At 38.7% G+C, this 19191-nt stretch overlaps 1 protein-coding gene across 4 annotated transcripts in view; it reads right to left on the bottom strand.

Annotated features, from left to right (window-relative positions):
- Positions 1 to 19191, bottom strand: part of RAD17 (RAD17 checkpoint clamp loader component) — a 40837-nt gene that overhangs the window by 968 nt on the left and 20678 nt on the right. For 3 of the 4 annotated variants that reach the window (XM_047729584.1, XM_047729582.1, XM_047729583.1), the window contains 6 exons: positions 17894 to 18079; positions 15785 to 15870; positions 15521 to 15667; positions 14751 to 14900; positions 12981 to 13101; positions 1936 to 1993 (listed from right to left, as the gene is read on the bottom strand). In XM_047729584.1, coding sequence (XP_047585540.1) covers positions 1936 to 1993; positions 12981 to 13101; positions 14751 to 14900; positions 15521 to 15667; positions 15785 to 15870; positions 17894 to 18079 — 748 coding nt within the window. The remainder of the gene's footprint in view (positions 1 to 1935; positions 1994 to 12980; positions 13102 to 14750; positions 14901 to 15520; positions 15668 to 15784; positions 15871 to 17893; positions 18080 to 19191) is intronic. The other variant, XM_047729585.1, reaches the window with a different exon arrangement.

The following is a 19191-nucleotide window of genomic DNA, read 5'->3' as shown; positions in this document are numbered from 1 at the left end:
AAATCATTACAACTTACAATATAAACGACTTGATCAATGTCTTTGCTAAAGAGTTCTTACAAATTAAAAAGAAAAATTAAATAGAATAGTAAAATGGGTAGGGGCGCCTGGGTGGCTCAGCTGGTTAAGTGTCACACTCCTGATTCAGGCTCGGGTCATGATCTCAGGGTTCAGATCGGCTCCACACTGAGAGTGGAACCTGCTTCATATTTTCTCTCTCCCTAGCCCTCTGCCCTTCCTTCACCTCGTGGGCACACATCCACGCACTCTCTCTCTTAAAAAAAAAAAAAAAAGGAAAAAATGGGTATAAATGGGAGAATTTACATAAAAAATACAAATGGTAACTAAATTGTTCAACCTAATTAGTAATTTTAAAAATTGAAATTAAAATAATGAACTACTACCATCATCTTTAAAACTGGCAAAGACCTTTATTTATTTAGTTAGTTAGTTATTAAAGTTTCATTTATACACCCAACGTGGGACTCAAACATGAGATCAATCTCTACACCCAACATGGGACTCAATCCCAAGATCAAGAGTCTCATGCTCTTCTGACTGAGCCAGCCAAGTGCCACAAGACCTTTTAGGAAAGTTTTAATAAAACCCAGTGGTGCCAAGAGCTAGGGGAAAAGAATATACTGATACACAATAAGTGGACATAAAACTGGCAAAATATTCCTGGAAGTAATCTGGCAATATAGAACAAAGGCTTCAGAAAAGTGTATATCTATGGATCCAGCAAGTTTATTTTTAGGAATACATTCTATGTAAATAGCATTTGATGTTCACAATGATTAAAGCTATGAGGAAAACTGTGATAAAATTGGAAATAAGCTAAATGTACAAAAATAAGGTGTACTATTAAATATTAACTATCAAGCTATATATTAATGTTTAATATTGTCAACATGAATCAATTATAATATTAAATATGGTCATCATGATTGTTTATTTAAGTAATCTCTATATCCAATGTGGGGCTCGAACTCACAATCCCGAGATTTAGAGTCTCATGCTCTATCTTGACTGTGCCAGCCAGGAATCCCTAAATACGGTTATCATGAATGACTATAGTAAACAGCACTGACAAATCCTGTTTCCCAAGTTAGATCAAGTAGTTGAACCAGTAATAGCAGTTAAAAAGCCCTTTTAAAACTTTTAAAATTTGACCTTACAAATAAGCTAAGTAGAAATGAAATATAGGTATTGTGTTAATCACTGTATTAGCCCAGAAGTGATTTTGGAATAAAAGGAACAGCACAGATAAAGATTTACCTCTCTATATCTACGGTTTTGTTTTGTTTTTTAATTTGTCTGAATCTAATAAGAGAAGGAAGTTTAAAAAAAAAAAAAAGAGTGCTTTTGTGGTAGTTGCTGGTCAATGCAGGCTTTAAACACAGGCTAAGAACACCTCTGGGCAGGAAAGGTGAAAAGGGGTTTCCACGTATGCAAGATTTGTTAAATGAAGAATTTTTAAAATCCCCTTACTTTTATGATTGTGAGCCAGTGAAAATATACTGTTATATGTAATAAAATGATGGATATACAATGCAATCATATGGTCATTAATCACTGGAAATAACATGTATTTCTTAGATTTTACAGATAAATTTTACTGGCTGTATACTTAATAAATAGGTAACATTCAGTGGACATTTCAGTAACAGGTCTTGAAATATGTTTTTTTGGTTTGTTATTTGCTAGGTTTTTTTTTTTAAGATTTTATTTATTTATTTGACAGAGAGAGATCACAAGTCGGCAGAGAGGCAGGCAGAGAGAGAGGGGGAAGCAGGCTCGCCGCTGAGCAGAGAGCCTGATGCAGGGCTCGATCCCAGGACCCTGAGATCATAACCTGAGCCGAAGGCAGAGGCTTAACCCACTGAGTCACCCAGGCGGCCCTTGAAACAGGTTTTTAAAATTAAATCAGCTTACCTTCCAAAGTGTCGTTTCAGAGGAAGCCTTCCAATATCTTGAATAAAAGAAATTTGAGCTGAAACAGATTTTTAAAAAGCTTTAGACAGACAACTCTCTGCAGATAAACAAATGAAAAACAAGCACATGAAAATCATGAATCCTCTGGAAAATTCTAATGAAAACCACAGGATACCATTTCACATTCTTTACGATGTCTATTATAAAAAAAAAAAAAAGAAAAAAGAAAAGTTTCACAAAGATGTGCAGAAAGTGAAACCGTTGGGAATTGCTAGTGGAAATGTAAAACGGTATAACTGCTGTGGAAAATGGTAAGGCGGTTCCTTAAAAAATTAAAGAATTACTGTATGACCTAGCAATTCCATTTCTGGGTATATACCCAAAAGAACTGACAGTACAGTCTTAAAAAGTATTTGTACACCCATGTTCATAACAGCATCATTCACAATAGCCAAAAGGTGGAAGCAACTTATGCGTCCATCGGCAGATGAATGGATAAACAAAATGTGGTATATACACACAATGTGGTATTATTCAACCTTAAAAAGGAAATTGATACATATAATTTTAAATATATATTCTTTATTTTATTTTGGGGGGGGAGAAGGATAGAGGGAAAGGAGAAAGAGAATCTTAGGCAGGCTCCACAGCCAGTGTGGAGCTCGAAGTGGGGTTCCATCTCATGACCCTCAGATAATGACCTGAGCCAAAACCAAGAATCAGATGCTTAAATGACTGAGCCAAATTGGCCCCCTGACATATGCTATAATATAAAAAAACTTTGATGCCATGCTGTGAGAAATAAGTCACAAAAGGACAAACACTGCATGAGTCCACTTAGGTGAGGTACCTAAAGTAATCAAATTCAGAGAGAAGATAGGTGGTAGGCAGGGAGTGGGAGGTAGTGTTTAACGTGTGTAGTTTCAAATTTGCAAGATGACAAAGTTCTAGGGATTGGTTTTACAAAGTGAATACGCTCATCACCACTGAACCACATACTTAAAAATGGTTTAAGATGATAAATTTTTATATTCTGAAAAAACATTTATTCAGGAAAATCTAACAGCAAGAGTCTGTGGCATTTGAACCAGGACTCACTCCATTGCTTCTTCAGCTTTAGAGAGACTTCACGCTAGATGGGTGCAGCCAAGGACCCATAGGACTCCTTCCCTCCTGTGGCTAGCCAAAAATTCAGGATTCCCATTCTCCAACCTAAAGTATGGAAGCTCTATCCTAGTAGCACAGCAGGCTGAGAATCCTGCTTCCTCCTTGAACTACAATGGCCCTCACCCAAGTTCCTTCTTTAGGGAAGTGGGTCCACACTGTGAGGGTCACAGCCATGATGATCAGAGGCTACCTACACTTGAGCACTCACCCAGAACAGTGACTCACTACAGGGGCTCAACAGTAGATTTGAACTGGCTGAAGAAAGAATTAGTCAACTTGAACAAGATGGATAAATACTGTGTAATCAAAGAAGAGAGAGAAAATGGAGAGAAATGAACAAAGCTATCAGAGGTATGTGGTATACCTTTAAGCATGGAGGACCAGAATAAAAGACAAAGGAGTAAAAAGTAAATAAATAATGTCTAAAATGACATAGTAAATAAAGAAATGGGGGAAAATGACAAGTAAAACCTATATATATATATATATATATATATATTTTTTTTTTTTTTTTTTTTAAAGTAGGCTCCACACCCAATGTGGGGCTTAACTCCCACCCCAAGATCAAGAGTTGCATGCTCTTGAGGTGCCTCGTTTTGCAGTGGGTTGAGCGCCCAACTCTTGGTTTCAGCTCAGGTCACGATCTCAGGGCTGTGGGAAGGACCCTGAGGGCTCTATGCTCAGTGCTGAGTTGGCCTAAGACTCTTCTCTCTTTCCCCCCCCACCTACCCTCCCTCCCACCCCTCTTGCACATGCTCTCTAATAAATACTGGGAAAAAAAAAAGTTGCATGCTCTACCAACTCAGCCAGCCAGGCGGCCTCAAAACATTTCTTTTTACTTTGTTATATTAGTCATCATACAATACATCATTAGTTTTTGATGTAGTGTTCCAGGACTCATTGCTTGCATATTATACCCAGTGCTCCATGCACTATGTGCCCTCCTTAATACCCATCACCGGACTAACCCATCCCCCCACCCCCTCCCCACTAAAACCCTCCGTTTGTTTCCAGGAGTCCATGGTCTCTCATGGTTTGTTACTCCTTCATTTTCCCCTTCCTTCTCCTAATGTCCTCCATGCTATACCTTATGCTCCACAAATAAGTGAAATCATATGATAATTGGCTTTCTCTGCTTGATTTATTTCACTCAGCATAATCTCCCCCAGTCCCATCCATGTTGATGCAAAAGTTGGGTATTCATCCCTTCTGATGGCTGAGTAACATTCCATTATATACATGGACTACATCTTCTTTCGCCATTCATCTGCTGAGGGGCATCTCGGCTTTTTCCACAGTTTAGTTATTGGGGACACTGGTGCTATGAACACTGGGGGGAGCATGAGGTCCTTCTTTTCACTACATCTGTATCTTTGGGGTAAATACCCAGTAGTGCAATCGCTAAGTCATAAGGTAGTTCTATTTTTAATTTTTTGAGGAATCTCCACACTGTTTTCCAAAGTGGCTGTACCAACCTGCATTCCCACCAACAGTGTAAGAGGGTTCCCCCTTCTCCACAAGCTCTCTCAACATTTGTTGTTCCTTGCCTTGTCAATTTTTGCCATTCTGACTGGTGTAAGGTGGTATCTCGATGTGGTTTTGATTTGAATTTCCCTGATGGCTAATGATGATGAACATTTTTCATTTGTCTACTAGCCATTTGTATGCCTTCTTTGGAGAAGTGTCTGTTCATGTCTTCTGCCCATTTTTTTTTTAAGATTTTATTTATTTATTTGACAGAGAGATCACATGTAGGCAGAGAGGCAGGCAGAGAGAGAGAGGGGGAAGCAGACTCCCTGACAAGCAGAGAGCCCGATGCGGGGCTCGATCCCAGGACCCTGAGATCATGACCTGAGCCAAAGGCAGAGGCTTAACCCACTGAGCCACCCAGGCGCCCCTTCTGCCCATTTTTTTACTTGGTTATTTGTTTTTTGGGTGTTGAGTTTGAGAAGTTCTTTATAGATCCTGGATATCAGCCCTTTGTAGTGTCATTTGCAAATATCTTCTCCCATTCCATGGGTTGCCTCTTTGTATTGTTGACTATTTCCTTTGCTTTTCAGAGCTTTTTATCTTGATGAAGTACCAAAAGTTCACTTTTGCTTTTGTTTCCCTTGCCTTTGGAGACATATCTTGAAAGAAGTTGCTGTGGCCAATGCTGAAGAGATTACTGCCTATGTTCTCCTCTAGAATTCTGATGGATTCCTGTCTTGCATTGAGGTCTTTCATCCATTTTGAGTTTATCTTTGTGTATGGTGTAAGAGAATGGACCAGTTTCATTCTTCTGTATATAGCTGTCCAATTTTCCCAGCACCATTTATTGAAGAGACTGTCTTTCATCCATTGGATATTTCTTCCTGCTTTGTTGAAGATTACTTGACCATAGTATTGAGGGTCCATATCTGGGCTCTCTATTCTGTTCCACTGGCCTATGTGTCTGTTTTTGTGCCAGTACCATGCTGTCTTGGTGATTATAGCTTTGTAATATAGCTTAAAATCAGGCAACATGATGCCCCCAGCTTTTCTTTTTCAATATGATATCCTTGGCGCTTCGGGGTCTTTTCTGATTCCATACAAATTTTAGGATTGTTTGTTCTAGCACTTTGAAAAATGCCATTGGTATTTTGATAGGGATGGGTTTGGAAGTATAGATTGCTCTGGCCAGCAGATTTTAACAATATTTATTCTTCCAAAAAAAAAAAATTTATTCTTCCAACCCATGAACATGGAATGTTTTTGTATCTTTTTGTGTCTTCTTCAATTTCTTTCATGAGTGTTCTGTAGTTTCTAGAGTATAGGTCCCTTGCCTCTTTGGTTAGGTTTATTCCAAGGTATCTTATGGGTTTTGATGCTACTGTAAATGGAATTTATTCTCTAGTTTCTCTTCCTACAGTTACATTGTTAGTGTATTAGAAAGCAACTGATTTTTAAATTATTAATTTTTATTAACATTACATCAATTCTTATGTATTAATATTAATAATTATAATTAATCGTATTAATAATTAATATTAATAATCATGAATTATTAGCCCCATTATTAGTCCCATACAGGTCTGTGAATCACCACGTTTACACACTTCACAGCACATATCCTCCCCAATGTCCATAACCCAACCACCCTCTCCCTCCCCCACCCCCGCCAGCAGCCCTCAGTTTGTTTTGTGAGATTAAGAGTCTCTTATGGTTTGTCTCCCTCCCAATCCCATCTTGTTTCATTTTTTCCTTCCCTACCCCCCAAGTCCCCACATTGCTTCTCAAATTCCTCATATCAGGGAGTTCACATGATAACTGTCTTTCTTGGATTGACTTATTTCGCTCAGCATAATACCCTCTAGTTCCATCCACGTCGTCGCAAATGTTGATTCTTTTGATGGCTGCATAGTATTCCATTGTATATATACCACATCTTCTTTATTCATTCATCTGTTGATGGACATCTAGGAGTTTGGCTATTGTGGACATTGCTGCTATAAACATTTGGGTGCACGTGCCCCTTCGGATCACTACATTTGTACCTTTAGGGTAAATACCCAGTAGTTCAATTGCTGGGTCGTAGGGTAGCTCTGTTTTCATCTTTTTTTTTTTTTTTTAAAGATTTTATTTATTTGACAGAGAGATCACAAGTAGGCAGAGAGGCAGGCAGAGAGAGAGAGAGAGAGAGGGAAGCAGGCTCCCTGCTGAGCAGAGAGCCCAATGCGGGACTCAATCCCAGGACCCTGAGCCGAAGGCAGCGGCTTAACCCCCTGAGCCACCCAGGTGCCCTATTTTCATCTTTTTAAGGAGCCTCCATGCTGTCTTCCAGAGTGGTTGCACCAGCTTGCATTCCCACCAACAATGAAGGAGGGTTCCCCTTTCTCCACACCCTCACCAGCATCTGTCGTTTCCTGATTTAGCAACTGATTTCTGTACATTGGTTTTGTATCCTGCCACATTACTGAATTGCTGTAGGAGTTCTAGTAATTTGGGGGTGGAATCTTTTGGGTTTTCTACATAAAGTATCATGTCATCTGCGAACAGAGAGTTTGACTTCTACTTTGCCAATCTGAATACCTTTTCTCTTTGTTGTCTCATTGCTGTGGTTAGGACTTCTAATACTATGTTGAACAAAAGTGGCGAGAGTGGACATCCTTGTTGTGTTCCTGATTTTAAGGGAAAGGCTCTCAGCTTTTCCCCATTGAGAATGATATTCGGGGTGGTTTTTCACAGATGGATTTTATGAAATTGAGGAACATTCCCTCTATCCCTATACTCCGAAGAATTTTTTTTTTTAAGATTTTTATTTATTTGACAGAGAGAGATCACAAGCAGGCAGAGAGGCAGGCAGAGAGAGAGGAAGGGAAAGAGGCTCCCTGCTGAGCAGAGAGCCCGATGCGGGGCTTGATCCCAGGCCCCCGGGATCATGACCTGAGCCGAAGGCAGAGGCTTAAACCACTGAGCCACCCAAGTGCCCCTACTCCGAAGAATTTTAATCAGGAAAGGATGCTGTATTTTTTCAAATATTTTTTTGCATCAATTGAGAGGACCATATGGTTCTTCTCTCTCCTCTTATTAATGTGTTCTATCATATTGATTTGTGAATGTTGAACACCGTTGCACCCCAGGGATGAATCCCACTTGGTCGTGGTGGATAATCTTTTTAATGTACTATTGGATCCTATTAGCTAGGATCTTGTTAAGAATTTTTGTCATCCATATTCATCAGGGATATTGGTCTGAAATTCTCCTTTTTGAAAGGGTCTTTGCCTGGTTTGGGGATAAAGGTAATGCTGGCCTCAAAGAATGAGTCTGGAAGTTTTCCTTCTAATTTTTGAAACAGCTTCAGGAAAATAGGTATTATTTCTTCTTTGAATATTTGGTAGAATTTACCAGGGAATCCATCAGGTCCTGGACTCTCTGTTTTTTTGGGAGGTTTTTGATCACTGCTTCAATGTCATTACTGGTTATTGGTCTATTCATGTTATCCATTTCTTCCTTGGTAGTTTCCAGTTTTCCAGGAATGCATCCATTTCTTCCAGGTTGCTTAACTTATTTGCATATAGTTGTTGATGATAATCTCTGAGAGTTGTTTCTATTTCCTTGGTGTTAGACATGACTGTTCCCTTTCATTCATAATTTTATTAATTTGGATCCTTTCTCTTTTTTTGGATAAGTCTGGCAAGTGGTTTATCGATTTTATTAATTCTTTCAAAGAAACTGCTTCCAGGTTCGTTGATGTGTTCTACTGTATTTCTGGTTTCTAATTCATTGATCTCTGCTCTAATCTTAATTATTTCCCTTCTAGTGCATGCATTGGGCTTAATTTGTTGTTGATTCTCCATTCAAGGTGTAAACATAGTTTGTGTATTCTGGCTTTTTCTATTTTCTTGAGTGAGGCTTGAATGGTATGTATTTCCCCCTGAGGACCACCTTTGCTGTACCCCATTGGTTTTGGACTGATATGTTTTTGTTCTCATTGGTTTCCATGAATCGTTTAAGTTCTTTTTTGATTTCCTGGTTGACCCATTTTTTTTTCTTTTTAAGATTTTATTTGACAGAGAGAGAGAGAGAGAGAGAGAGAGAGAGATCACAAGTAGAGAAGTAGGCAGAGAAAGGAGGAAGTAGGCTCCCTGCTGAGCAGAGAGCCCGAGGTCGGGCTCGATCCCAGGACCCTGAGATCATGACCTGAGCCAAGACAGAGGCTTAACCCACTGAGCCACCCAGGTGCCCCGACCCAAACATTCTTGAGCAGGATAGTCTTTAGCTTCCAAGTGCTTGTATTTCTTCCGAACTTTTTCTTCTGATTGAGTTTCAGTTTCAAAGCATTGTGGTATGAGACTATACATGGAATAATCTCAATCTTTGGTACTGGTTGAACCTAATTTGTGACCCATTATGTGGTCTATTCTGGAGAAAGCTCCATGTGTGCTAAAGAATGAGCATTCTGTTGCTTTAGTGTGGAATGTTCTGTATTTATCTATGACGTCCATCTGGTCCAATGAGTCATTCAAAGCTCTTGTTTCTTCGCTGATTTTCTGCTAAGATGTGGAGTGTTGAGTCTCCTACTAGTGATTGTGTGGAGTGTTGAGTCTCCTACTGGTGATGTATTATTATCAATATATCTTTCTCTCTCTTTTTTTTTTCAGTATGTCTCTTTATTTTGGTTAACAGTTGGCTTATGTAGTTGGCTGCTCCCATGCTGGGGGCATAGATATTTAAAATTGTTAGATCTTCTTGTTGGATAGATCTTTTAAGAATGATATAGTGTCCTTCTGTATTGCTAACTATAGTCTTTAGCTTACTTTGTCTGATATGAGAATTGCTACCCCAGCTTTCTTTTGAGGTCCGTTAGCATGAAAGATGGTTCTCCATCCCTTCACTTTCAGTCTGAATGTATCTTTAGGTTCAAATGAGTCCCTTATAGACAGCACATGGATGGGTCCTGTCTTTTTATCCAACCTGTAACCCTATGCAATTTTATGGGAGCATTTAGGCTGCTTGTGTTGAGAGTGATTATTGAAAGATATGATTTTTCATCATCATGTTGCCTGTGAGGTCCTTGTTTCTATAGATTATCTGTGTAAATTTCTGTTCTATATCACTCTTGGGGTCTTTCTTTTATAGAACACCCCTTAATATTTCTTGCAGAGCCAGCTCAGTGATCACATATTCTTCCAGTTTCTGCCCATCCTGGAAGCTCTTTATCTCTCCATCTATTCTCAATGACAGCCTTGCTGGAGAAGGTATTCTTGGTTGCATGTTCTTATTTAGTACCCTGAATATGTCTTGCCAGCCCTTTCTGGCTTGCCAGGTCTGATGTTACTCTGATGTTCTTCCCTTTGTATGTAAGGAATCTCTTCCCCCAACTGCCCTTAAGATGGCTTCCTTGGTTCTAAGACTTGCTAGTTTTACTATTACATGCCAGGGTGCTGGTCTGTTCTGGATTTTGGGAGGGGTCCTCTCTGCCTATAGGACAAAAATGTTGTTTCATTTCCCAGATTAGGGAAGTTCTCAGCTACGATTTGCTCAAATATATCTTCTAGTCTTCTCTTTCTCTCCACCCCTCCCCTGAGGGATCCCAAAAATTCTGACATTGGAACATTTCTGGCATCACTTATTTCTCTTTTCATGGATTTTAAGCTGTTTGTTCCAGGTCTCCTCCTGTTCTGTCTCTTCTATCCGTTTGTGTTCTAGATCACTAATTTGTTCTTCTGCTTCATTTATCCTAGCTGTTAGTATCTAGATTAGGGGTGCCTGGTTGGCTCAGTGGGTTAAGCCTCTGCCTTCGGCTCAGGTCGTGGTCTCAGGATCCTGGGATCAAGCCCCACATCAGGCTCTCTGCTCAGCAGGGAGCCTGCTTCCCCCTCTCTCTCTGCCTGTCTCTCTGCCTCCTTGTGATCTCTGTCAAATAAATAAAATCTTTAAAAAAAAAAAGGTAAAATCTTAAAAAAAAAAAGTATCTAGATTAGGGGCACATGGGTGGCTCAATAGGTTAAGCCTCTGCCTTCAGCTCAAGTCATGATCTCAGGGTCCTGGGATAGAGCCCCACATCGGGCTCTCTGCTCAGCAGGGAGCCTGTTTCCCCCTCTTCCTCTGCCTGCCTTTCTGCCTACTTGTAATTTCTTTCTCTGTCAAGTAAATAAATAAAATCTTAAAAAAAAAGAGTATCTAGATTAGACTGGATCTCATTGATAGCATTTTTAAGTTCTGCCAGATCAGCTCTCATTTTTCGCCCTTAGAGAATATATGTTGCCATTAATGGTTTTCTCCATCCTAGCTACTGTCTGCATAAATGTTACCTCGAAGTCTATTTCTGACATCTTTTTTTATATCCATATCCATTAGTTCTGTAGCAGAGGTCACAGTATCTGAATCTTTCTGGTGCTGGGGTTCCTCCCTTAGTCATTCTGTTGAGGAATGGTTGAGGGAATGCACAGAGTCCGAATTATTGATCACAACTCAAGCAAGATGCCCCTATTTTATAGAGACCTTAGGGTTGTCAGCCTCTTGTTCTCCCATCCTGTCTTCTGGGGAGGGACCTGCCTTGCTGTTACTCAGGCAATCCTTTTTGGGCAGAGTTGCCCTGCCCCTTGTTGGTGGGGGATAGACTGAGTGAAAACTGGTTTTTTGAGGCTTTTGTTCTCTGGTAGCTTTCCCTGGCATCTTTCTGCATTTCTTCCAACAGAGCAGAAACCTTTGTCTCAGAATAGAGACAGCGCAGTCTGTTCTTCAGTGAGCTTTCCAAGCTACAGTATCTCTATTTTTGTCTGTGCTGCTAAAACCATAGCATCCTGAATTGTGTGCACCCCACAGAAGCACTCTTAGTCCTCACTTTCAGGTCCAGCCATGTCTCTGCCCTTTGTCTTTCTAAAACTGTCAGCAACCCCCAGCTCACATGTGTACCCCGGCAGCTTCAGGTTTCAGCTTGGGGGGCTGCCCTCAAGTCCTTCCTCCACCTCTACGGTATTCGAATCTGTTCGGTCCCCAGCACGAGAGCCTTTTGCACTCCAGTGGTATAGGATCCCAGAGGCTCCCTCCCACTTCCGTTTATCTTCCAATATCTGCCCATAGAATCATGGCTCCCTGCTTCATACCTCGAAACTAAACACTGGAGATATCTGTTTGTAGAGATCCAGATATATCCTCCTATGTCTCAGGCAGATTTTGTAGGTATTCAGAGTGGTGTGGTAGATATCCAGCTTACTTCAGGGGACTGGCTAAAATAGGGTCCCCTATCCTCCACCATCTTTGCAACCCCCCAAAACACCTTATTTTTGACTGAATTTTATAAACCCTTCGACGTTTGTTAATCCAACACTGTGAGGGGTCTTGCATTCTCACCTTATTAAAGATTCACTACAGAACAGAATTAGGATTTTTTTAAAAACAGCTTTTTGATATGAAAAACTGAGTTTGTGATCCCATAATCTGAATTTTTAATTAGTAGATAAAAGAATCTCCAGATAATTCCAATATAAGTAGTGTAAACCAGTACTAGATAATAAACCAGGAAAGTTGAGAATAAACTCTGTGGTGTTAGGCTAAAACAGAATGTACTGTTGTGAACTCATGGTTTACACACCCACATATACACACACACAGGCACACACACTTTCTAGCTTTGTTTCACTGAAACAGCCTAGACACAATGATACTCCAGTAGCAAGGACCATATCTAGTGTCCTGATCCTAAATTCTTTTTTTTTTAGGCTATATGCCCAATATGGAGATTGAACTCACAACCCCTAGATCAAGAGTCACATGCTCTATCAACAGAGCAAGCGAGGCACCCCCAGATCCTAAATCCTAAATACCATTTCCACTATAAGGAACCAGGGCTCCTGAAATTCCTAATTCCAGGACTAGGTCAGGGAAGTATAAAATTATCCTGGATTTTTTATATTTATAAAAGGGACATCGGAGAGAGCTTTCTCTTTGCTCTGCTTTCTGCCATGTGAGAATATAAGATGGTAGCCATCTACAAGGTAGGAACAAGGTCTTCACCAGACACTGGATCTGCCTGTATCTTGAGTTTGGACTTCCCAACCTCTGGAGCTGATTTAGTACTTATTTATAAAATATGGAGTGCTATCCATGATAAGTGTCATATGCCAATTAAAGCATATGCCTAATGTTTGTATCTGCACAGAATAAAGTCTACAAGAATTTCAGTCTTTGAAAAGCAATTACCTGTGGTTATAGGAGACTTTTAGCTTTTACTTTATATATACATCTGTATTGCTTTCTTCCTTTTTAAGTAAAAAATATGTATTAATTCTGGATCAAAAAATAAAGGGAAAAAAAAACTTAGCTCACTAGAATATAGCAATGAGTTGACCTACAGAAAGTTAGGAAGTTGTAAAATACTAATTCTTGGGATAAATAAAAACCCATGTTATTACCTGGATTTCTCATTGGAATGGTTAGCAAGGCAAGGTATGGCAACAGCTGAGTTTGGAGGCATAAAGCTGGTAAGCAGAAGTCAGAAAAAAGTGCTTTTGCTGTCAAGCAATTTTCCCGATACTGTATAGAAAAAAAAAGATGAAAAGTAAAAAAATATGGAGATGTATTCCCTAGACAAACTAAGTTTACTGTATCCCAAATTGTTTATATACCACATACTTTTAAGAGTTTATGTAATTAGTTTTTATAACTGTCCTAGCCTTACCTAATAAAGCATTTTACCTATAAAACTATTTCCTCTTTGACATAACAGCAATAAGACTTTTTTTTAAGAGACTTAAAGGTAGAAAGAAAAAAAATCTTAAAAACGAAAGGTATTTTGCTTATGAGCATACCTCACAAATTATGTGAGGGTTTGTTTCTCAGTTAAAAAAAATTATTTTCTTAAGTAACATGGGTACAATGCTAGGCTGAGGAGGAGAGAAGCACAATCTGCTTTCAAGGACCTTATAGTTTTACAGAGACTATCTGTATGGAACTATAAGGAAATTAATATTTGTGTTATAAAGAGCAAAGCAAATCAATAAGGGACATAAACTGGTTAAAAGTCATGAAATTCTCCAAGAAATCTGTTGGAAAAATGTCTTAGATAACGAATTGCAGGCTCCTATTTAGCCATATGATTTACAAACTGGAAGACATCTTAGAGATGACGTAGTCCAAGGGCCACAAATTTGGATGCTGTAGGAGACAGGCAGGTATATAAATCAGTGCAGTGAGACAGCTGGGGAAAGTAGTACCCACTACTCCCATCTTCAAGGGACAGATGCTACTTGGCTTGATCAGATCGCTGCCATGTAAAAACATAGACCAGTGGGGCCTTACTTTGCATTCTTTTCAGGAGTCAGAGGAATTCTGAGCCAGAAATCTGTATATGAATTTTAATTATTATACTCATTTTTTAAAGATGAAAATTTATGAAAAAAAATATTTTTGTGTGCAGTATTCAAAGTGGGGGGGCCACCTATTTTTGATTGCTAATGGAATCCTCCACATTTAAAGCTGTGGAAACTAGGGGCGCCTGGGTGGCTCAGTGGGTTAAAGCCTCTGCCTTTGGCTCAGGTCATGATCCCAGGGTCCCGGAATCAAGCCCCGCAACGGGCTCTCTGCTCAGCGGGGAACCTGCTTCCTCCTCTCTCTCTCTGCCTGTCTCTCTGCCTACTTGTGATCTTTGTCTGTCAAATAAACAAATAAAATCTTAAAAAAAATTAATTAAAAAAAAAAAGCTGTGGAAACTAAGTGCACATTAGGTAAAATAATCCATCCAGATGGTTAGAGGCAAAGCAAAGATTTACCTTTTCTCCTTTTTTTTTTTTTTTAAAGTAATCTCTACACCCAATGTGGGGCTTGAACTCACAACCCTGAGATTAAGAGTCACACATTCTTCCAACTGAGCCAGCCAGGTGCCCCTATTTTTAATTAAAACTAAAAGATAATTATAACAATCCTATGAATTCAATAATAATCAACTAAGAAATAAAATATGTACTTTCAAATTTTTAGTGTTTCTTCCTTAAAAATAATGAGGCATTTAAGAAGAGCGTCCTTTTTATGTCTTACTATAATTCTAAGAAAATTGCAGGTGTTAGCAACTATTTCTTACTTATAATAAAACACTTTTTAAAAACTTATAAAAAATAGTTGCTTTACTGAAATATAATCCACATACCATAAAGTTTACCTATAAAAAATTAAAATTCTTTTTTTACCTTTTTATTTATAAGAAACCACTGGGGTTTGTGCAAGGGTCGAAAACTTGATCCTCCCCCTTGGCAATGAGCAAATCCTCGGGCTTTGTTGGAATGTATCACACCTCTTGTAGCTATGGATATACTATATTGATTGAGTAAAGACCGTGTCTAAAAAAGAGACAAAATGTAAAATAAAGAAAATAAGAGATTTACAATGCAGTGCTACTACTGGTACTGCTGATGCCAAAAAAAATACTAATCATATTTACTTAATGTATGTTCACTGTTTTTTTTAGTATTTATTGATTTATTTTAGAGAGAGAGAACATGCACATGTGTGATTCAGGGAGGGGCAGAGGGAAAGAATCTTCAGCAGACTCTCTGCTGAGTTTGGGGAGGAGCCCCAAGTTCAGGGCTCGATCCCATGAACCATGAGATCACAACCTAAGCTGAAACCAAGAGTTTTATTACTGTTATTAAGAAGTTACATAAGGGGCCCCTAGGTAGCTCAGTCGGTTAAGCATCTGCCTTTGGCTCACGTCATGATCCCAGGGTCCTGGGATCAAGTCCCGAGTTGGGTTTTCTGCTCAGCGGGGAGTCTGCTTCTCCCTCTGCCCCTCTCCCTAGCTTGTGCTCTCTCTCTCTCTCTCAAAAATAAATAAAATCTTAAAAAAAAAGAAAAAGAAAAAGAAGTTACGTAAGATGTCAAATAATGAGGGGTAAAAGTAAACTTTCTAAATTCTGAGGAAATATTCATAAACAAAAACAGTTAAGTCAAATGGTCTTACATTCCAGTCACTGCTGAGGATATCTGCAAAACTCAGAAAATCACTGGCTCTGACAAGATCATCTACTTCCACGAAGAAATCTATGTAGTTTTGGTGAAGATATAAATTAAACAGCTCTCCTGGCATGTGTGACATTTCTACTACTTCCTATAAAAAAAAGCATACACACATAATTTAGTAAAATGCAGTGGTTAAACGTACATATGCATGAATGTAAATAATATATATCCTGTAAAAAGTACTAAATATTATTAAAGACTTTACCTCAGGTTGAACAAGTAAGGTATCTCGCTCATACTCTGATAAATGCGAAGGCAACCGAGGAGAATCTATTTCTGCTAAAGATGCTCCTATAAAAAAATTTCTGGAATTATTAAAAATAGCACCACCTATAGTTCCATAGAACCACTCATTGGAAGGTTCTTTCAACACTTTAGACACATAATACCAAACATATTAAGCAAGATGTCAAAAATAAAAAAAAACTAAGAAATTGGAAGCTTATATGAGTTGCCTCACTATTACAGTGCCTTGCTGCTGTATATACATTAAGTTGTCTCTCATCATCACTATTCTTTTTTTTTTTTTTTAAAGATTTTATTTATTTCTTTGACAGACAGAGATCACAAGTAGGCAGAGAGGCAGGCAGAGAGAGAGGAAGAAGCAGGCTCCCCGCTAAGCAGAGAGCCCTATGCAGGGCTCGATCCCAGGACCTGGAATCATGACCCGAGCCGAAAGCAGAGGCTTTAACCCACTGAGCTACCCAGGTGCCCCTTGTTTTAAAGATTTTATTTATTTATTTGACAGAGAGAGAGAGACAGACAGCGGGAGAGGGAACACAAGTAGGGGGAGTCAGAGAGGGAAAAGCAGGCTTCCTGCCGAGCAGGGAGCCCAAAGCGGGTCTTGATACCAGCACCGTGGGATCATGACCTGAGCTGAAGACAGATGCTTAATGACTGAGCCACCCAGGCTTCCCATGCTTTCTTCTTTTAATTCTCATTCTCAATATAAAGATCTTTACTGTTCTCTTTACTGTGTAGGATGAAGCTGCTTTCTGCATGAGAGAACAGAAACCCTGTTCCCTGATTCAAGAAGTTATAAATGAATGTTGGGAAGGAAAATAAAAGGTAGAAGGAAAAGAATCAGTGGGAAGAGACACTCAGATTCAGAGGTAAGAGATCCAAGGACAGAAGTGTGTCTTCACTTCTATCTAAGTGTGCCTGTTTCATTTTGTTCGAGTGGCATGAAGGCTTCCATTTAGAAATCCCTTCAACTATCTGGAAAGAAGAAACTGAGAGATATTAGTCTAAAATAAGAAGGATGCCAGGACTGAGAAGCAGTGATAGACAACAGAAGACAAAGAGGCAAGGAAGATAAGAAGATGGAAAACAGGTATGGGAGGCACTCAAGAGTTTTATAGGAAGATAAAAACAGTTGTTTAAAACAGCTGGGTTTTTAGCAACCAAAAATTAGTCTCAGATAGTAAGAGGTGTGATAAGCATGAAGCTTCAATGAATGTCCATTCACATACTATTTATGACCCACTGAAGCAGCTATTTTACAAGAAGTTTGAAAAACTATCTGAGAGGAAATTGAGAACACGACACAGAACTTATCTCAATGGTCCATTATGATTATTTACTTTGTGCTTTAACAGATAAAACAGTTCCAAACTACGGGAACAGTTTCCTTCAAAATTTTTAAGAACTGTTTCAATCTATATAAAGGCATGTCAGATCCTGCCCCCCACCCCCAATCCTAATTCTCTTCCTTCAGGATCAGCACACTAAGAACTGATATTTTCTACATGAAAAACAGAAGTCTGGGATTTTACTGAAGGGAAAATCAATCTGGGAACTTAGAGATCAGTGATCCGGGTGTAGGGACTGAAGGGAAGCAGGCATTAAAGAAGGAAAAGGGAAAAAGAACATCAATGGTTGGGGGAGAGAGCAGGTAGTGAAGAGAAATATTAAGGAGATTCAAAGAAGCCTGAAGCTACCTGGCAACTTGCCTAGGGTTCTGGTGTCCAGAGTTTAGCCCAAGAGGGCTTTGGGCTACCAACACCTGCCACTAAAATTCTAGAGAAACTGATGTCTTACCTGCAGCAAACTATACTTTTAAAGATTTACAGACATGGATATTTGGTCTACAGTAGTTTTTACATTTAGTCCTACCCAGTCTAAAAACACTCTATCTAAATACATTTACCTGCTATGTCTCAGGCCTTGCCGAACAGAATCAGACCTACCCCTAACTGCCAAATATGTCACATTTTCAAAAACTCGTATTTAATTTTTTTTAAACTCGTATTTAATTTTAGTTGTAAGATTAATGTTTAACAGATTAAAAAAAAAAAACATAAGACTTTCTTACTTTTACAATATAGTATTTTCCCCAGAGCTCTGAAGAGAAAAAGAGAAATATCTTTGCCACCAATAGCCTGGACCTCTTGGTTTTCAAAAGCCCTATCAGTTTTTTTCCTTTGTTTTGATTTTGACAGTGCAGCAGCTGATTTTATTGAAGACAATGCTTTCTTCCTTGGCCATAAACGGTTTTCTCCTAAATAATACACATCCAAGAGACAATATTGAAAATAAAATTAAAATATGAAAAATAAGACTGACAACACTTTATATAGTTACACTAAATAGTCTAATTAAAATATATTTTTTCTAATAAAGTGTAATTATAAAATATATGAATTGAGTAACAGTCGTCTTTGGGTTGCTACACTATGAAAATGGAATAAAACATCACCTGAAAGTACCTCATGACACAGATTTTAAATTTTATGCATAGAAATGACACATTCTCTAATATAGGCCTATCATTTTGATTTCTTATGGCACTGCTTGTGCAATGTACTGTTCTTGATGCATGATAGATATTAGTCCATTAAATCCTGAAAATAACTTGATTAGGGGAGAACTCTTATTATACACATTAAAGATAGGAGATATAAAGAGATTAAGTAACTGCCTCAAGGGCATCAGCTTATAAGTGATATGAATCCAGGCAGCACAGTTCTGTAGTGCATGTTCAACAACTATTCTGTATTACCTTCCTACCGATTTGGGCACTCTTCAATTTATGAATATGCCAGTGTTGAAATTTCAGTGGTCAATCTACTGTTCAAAACTCAGAATGCATCCCTTAAGAAAAGTAGTCTGGAAGAGCAGAAAAAACTAGGATCTGGGTTTGATTCTTATTACTATCTCATTAAGCTGGTCAAGAATTAAAGGAATCAATATACGATTGCTAATACAGTTCCTGACCCACTCAAAAAATATTATTTTCTTCCTTTTAACATTTCTGAGCTAAGAGTAATAATGTTATAAGTGACAGGATAGCAAACTGGCCTACTTCAGCCTTCCCAACCCATAATTCCAGTAGTGGACCTAAGCACCACTTACATTTATTTTTCTATTTATTTTATTTTTCTCCTTAATATTTCTACAGGAATATACAGAATTCTGAATTCAGTTGTATTAAGCTGCCCATTTACTTTTCTCTACAGTTATTTTGAAAAACAAAGATATAAACTAAACAAACAGATTATTCTTGTAGGTAAACACTAGGATTTCAGGTGGGTTCTGAGAACTCCAAAGATGGCTTTTAATTTTTCAAGGTGAATTCCTCAATGTGAAACATCAAGCAGGGTGCTTGTCAAA

This window comes from Lutra lutra, chromosome 5 (assembly GCF_902655055.1).
Source record: "Lutra lutra chromosome 5, mLutLut1.2, whole genome shotgun sequence".
In the NCBI taxonomy this organism is placed as follows: Eukaryota; Metazoa; Chordata; class Mammalia; order Carnivora; family Mustelidae; genus Lutra; species Lutra lutra.
This window is presented reverse-complemented; position numbering and strand designations above follow the sequence as displayed.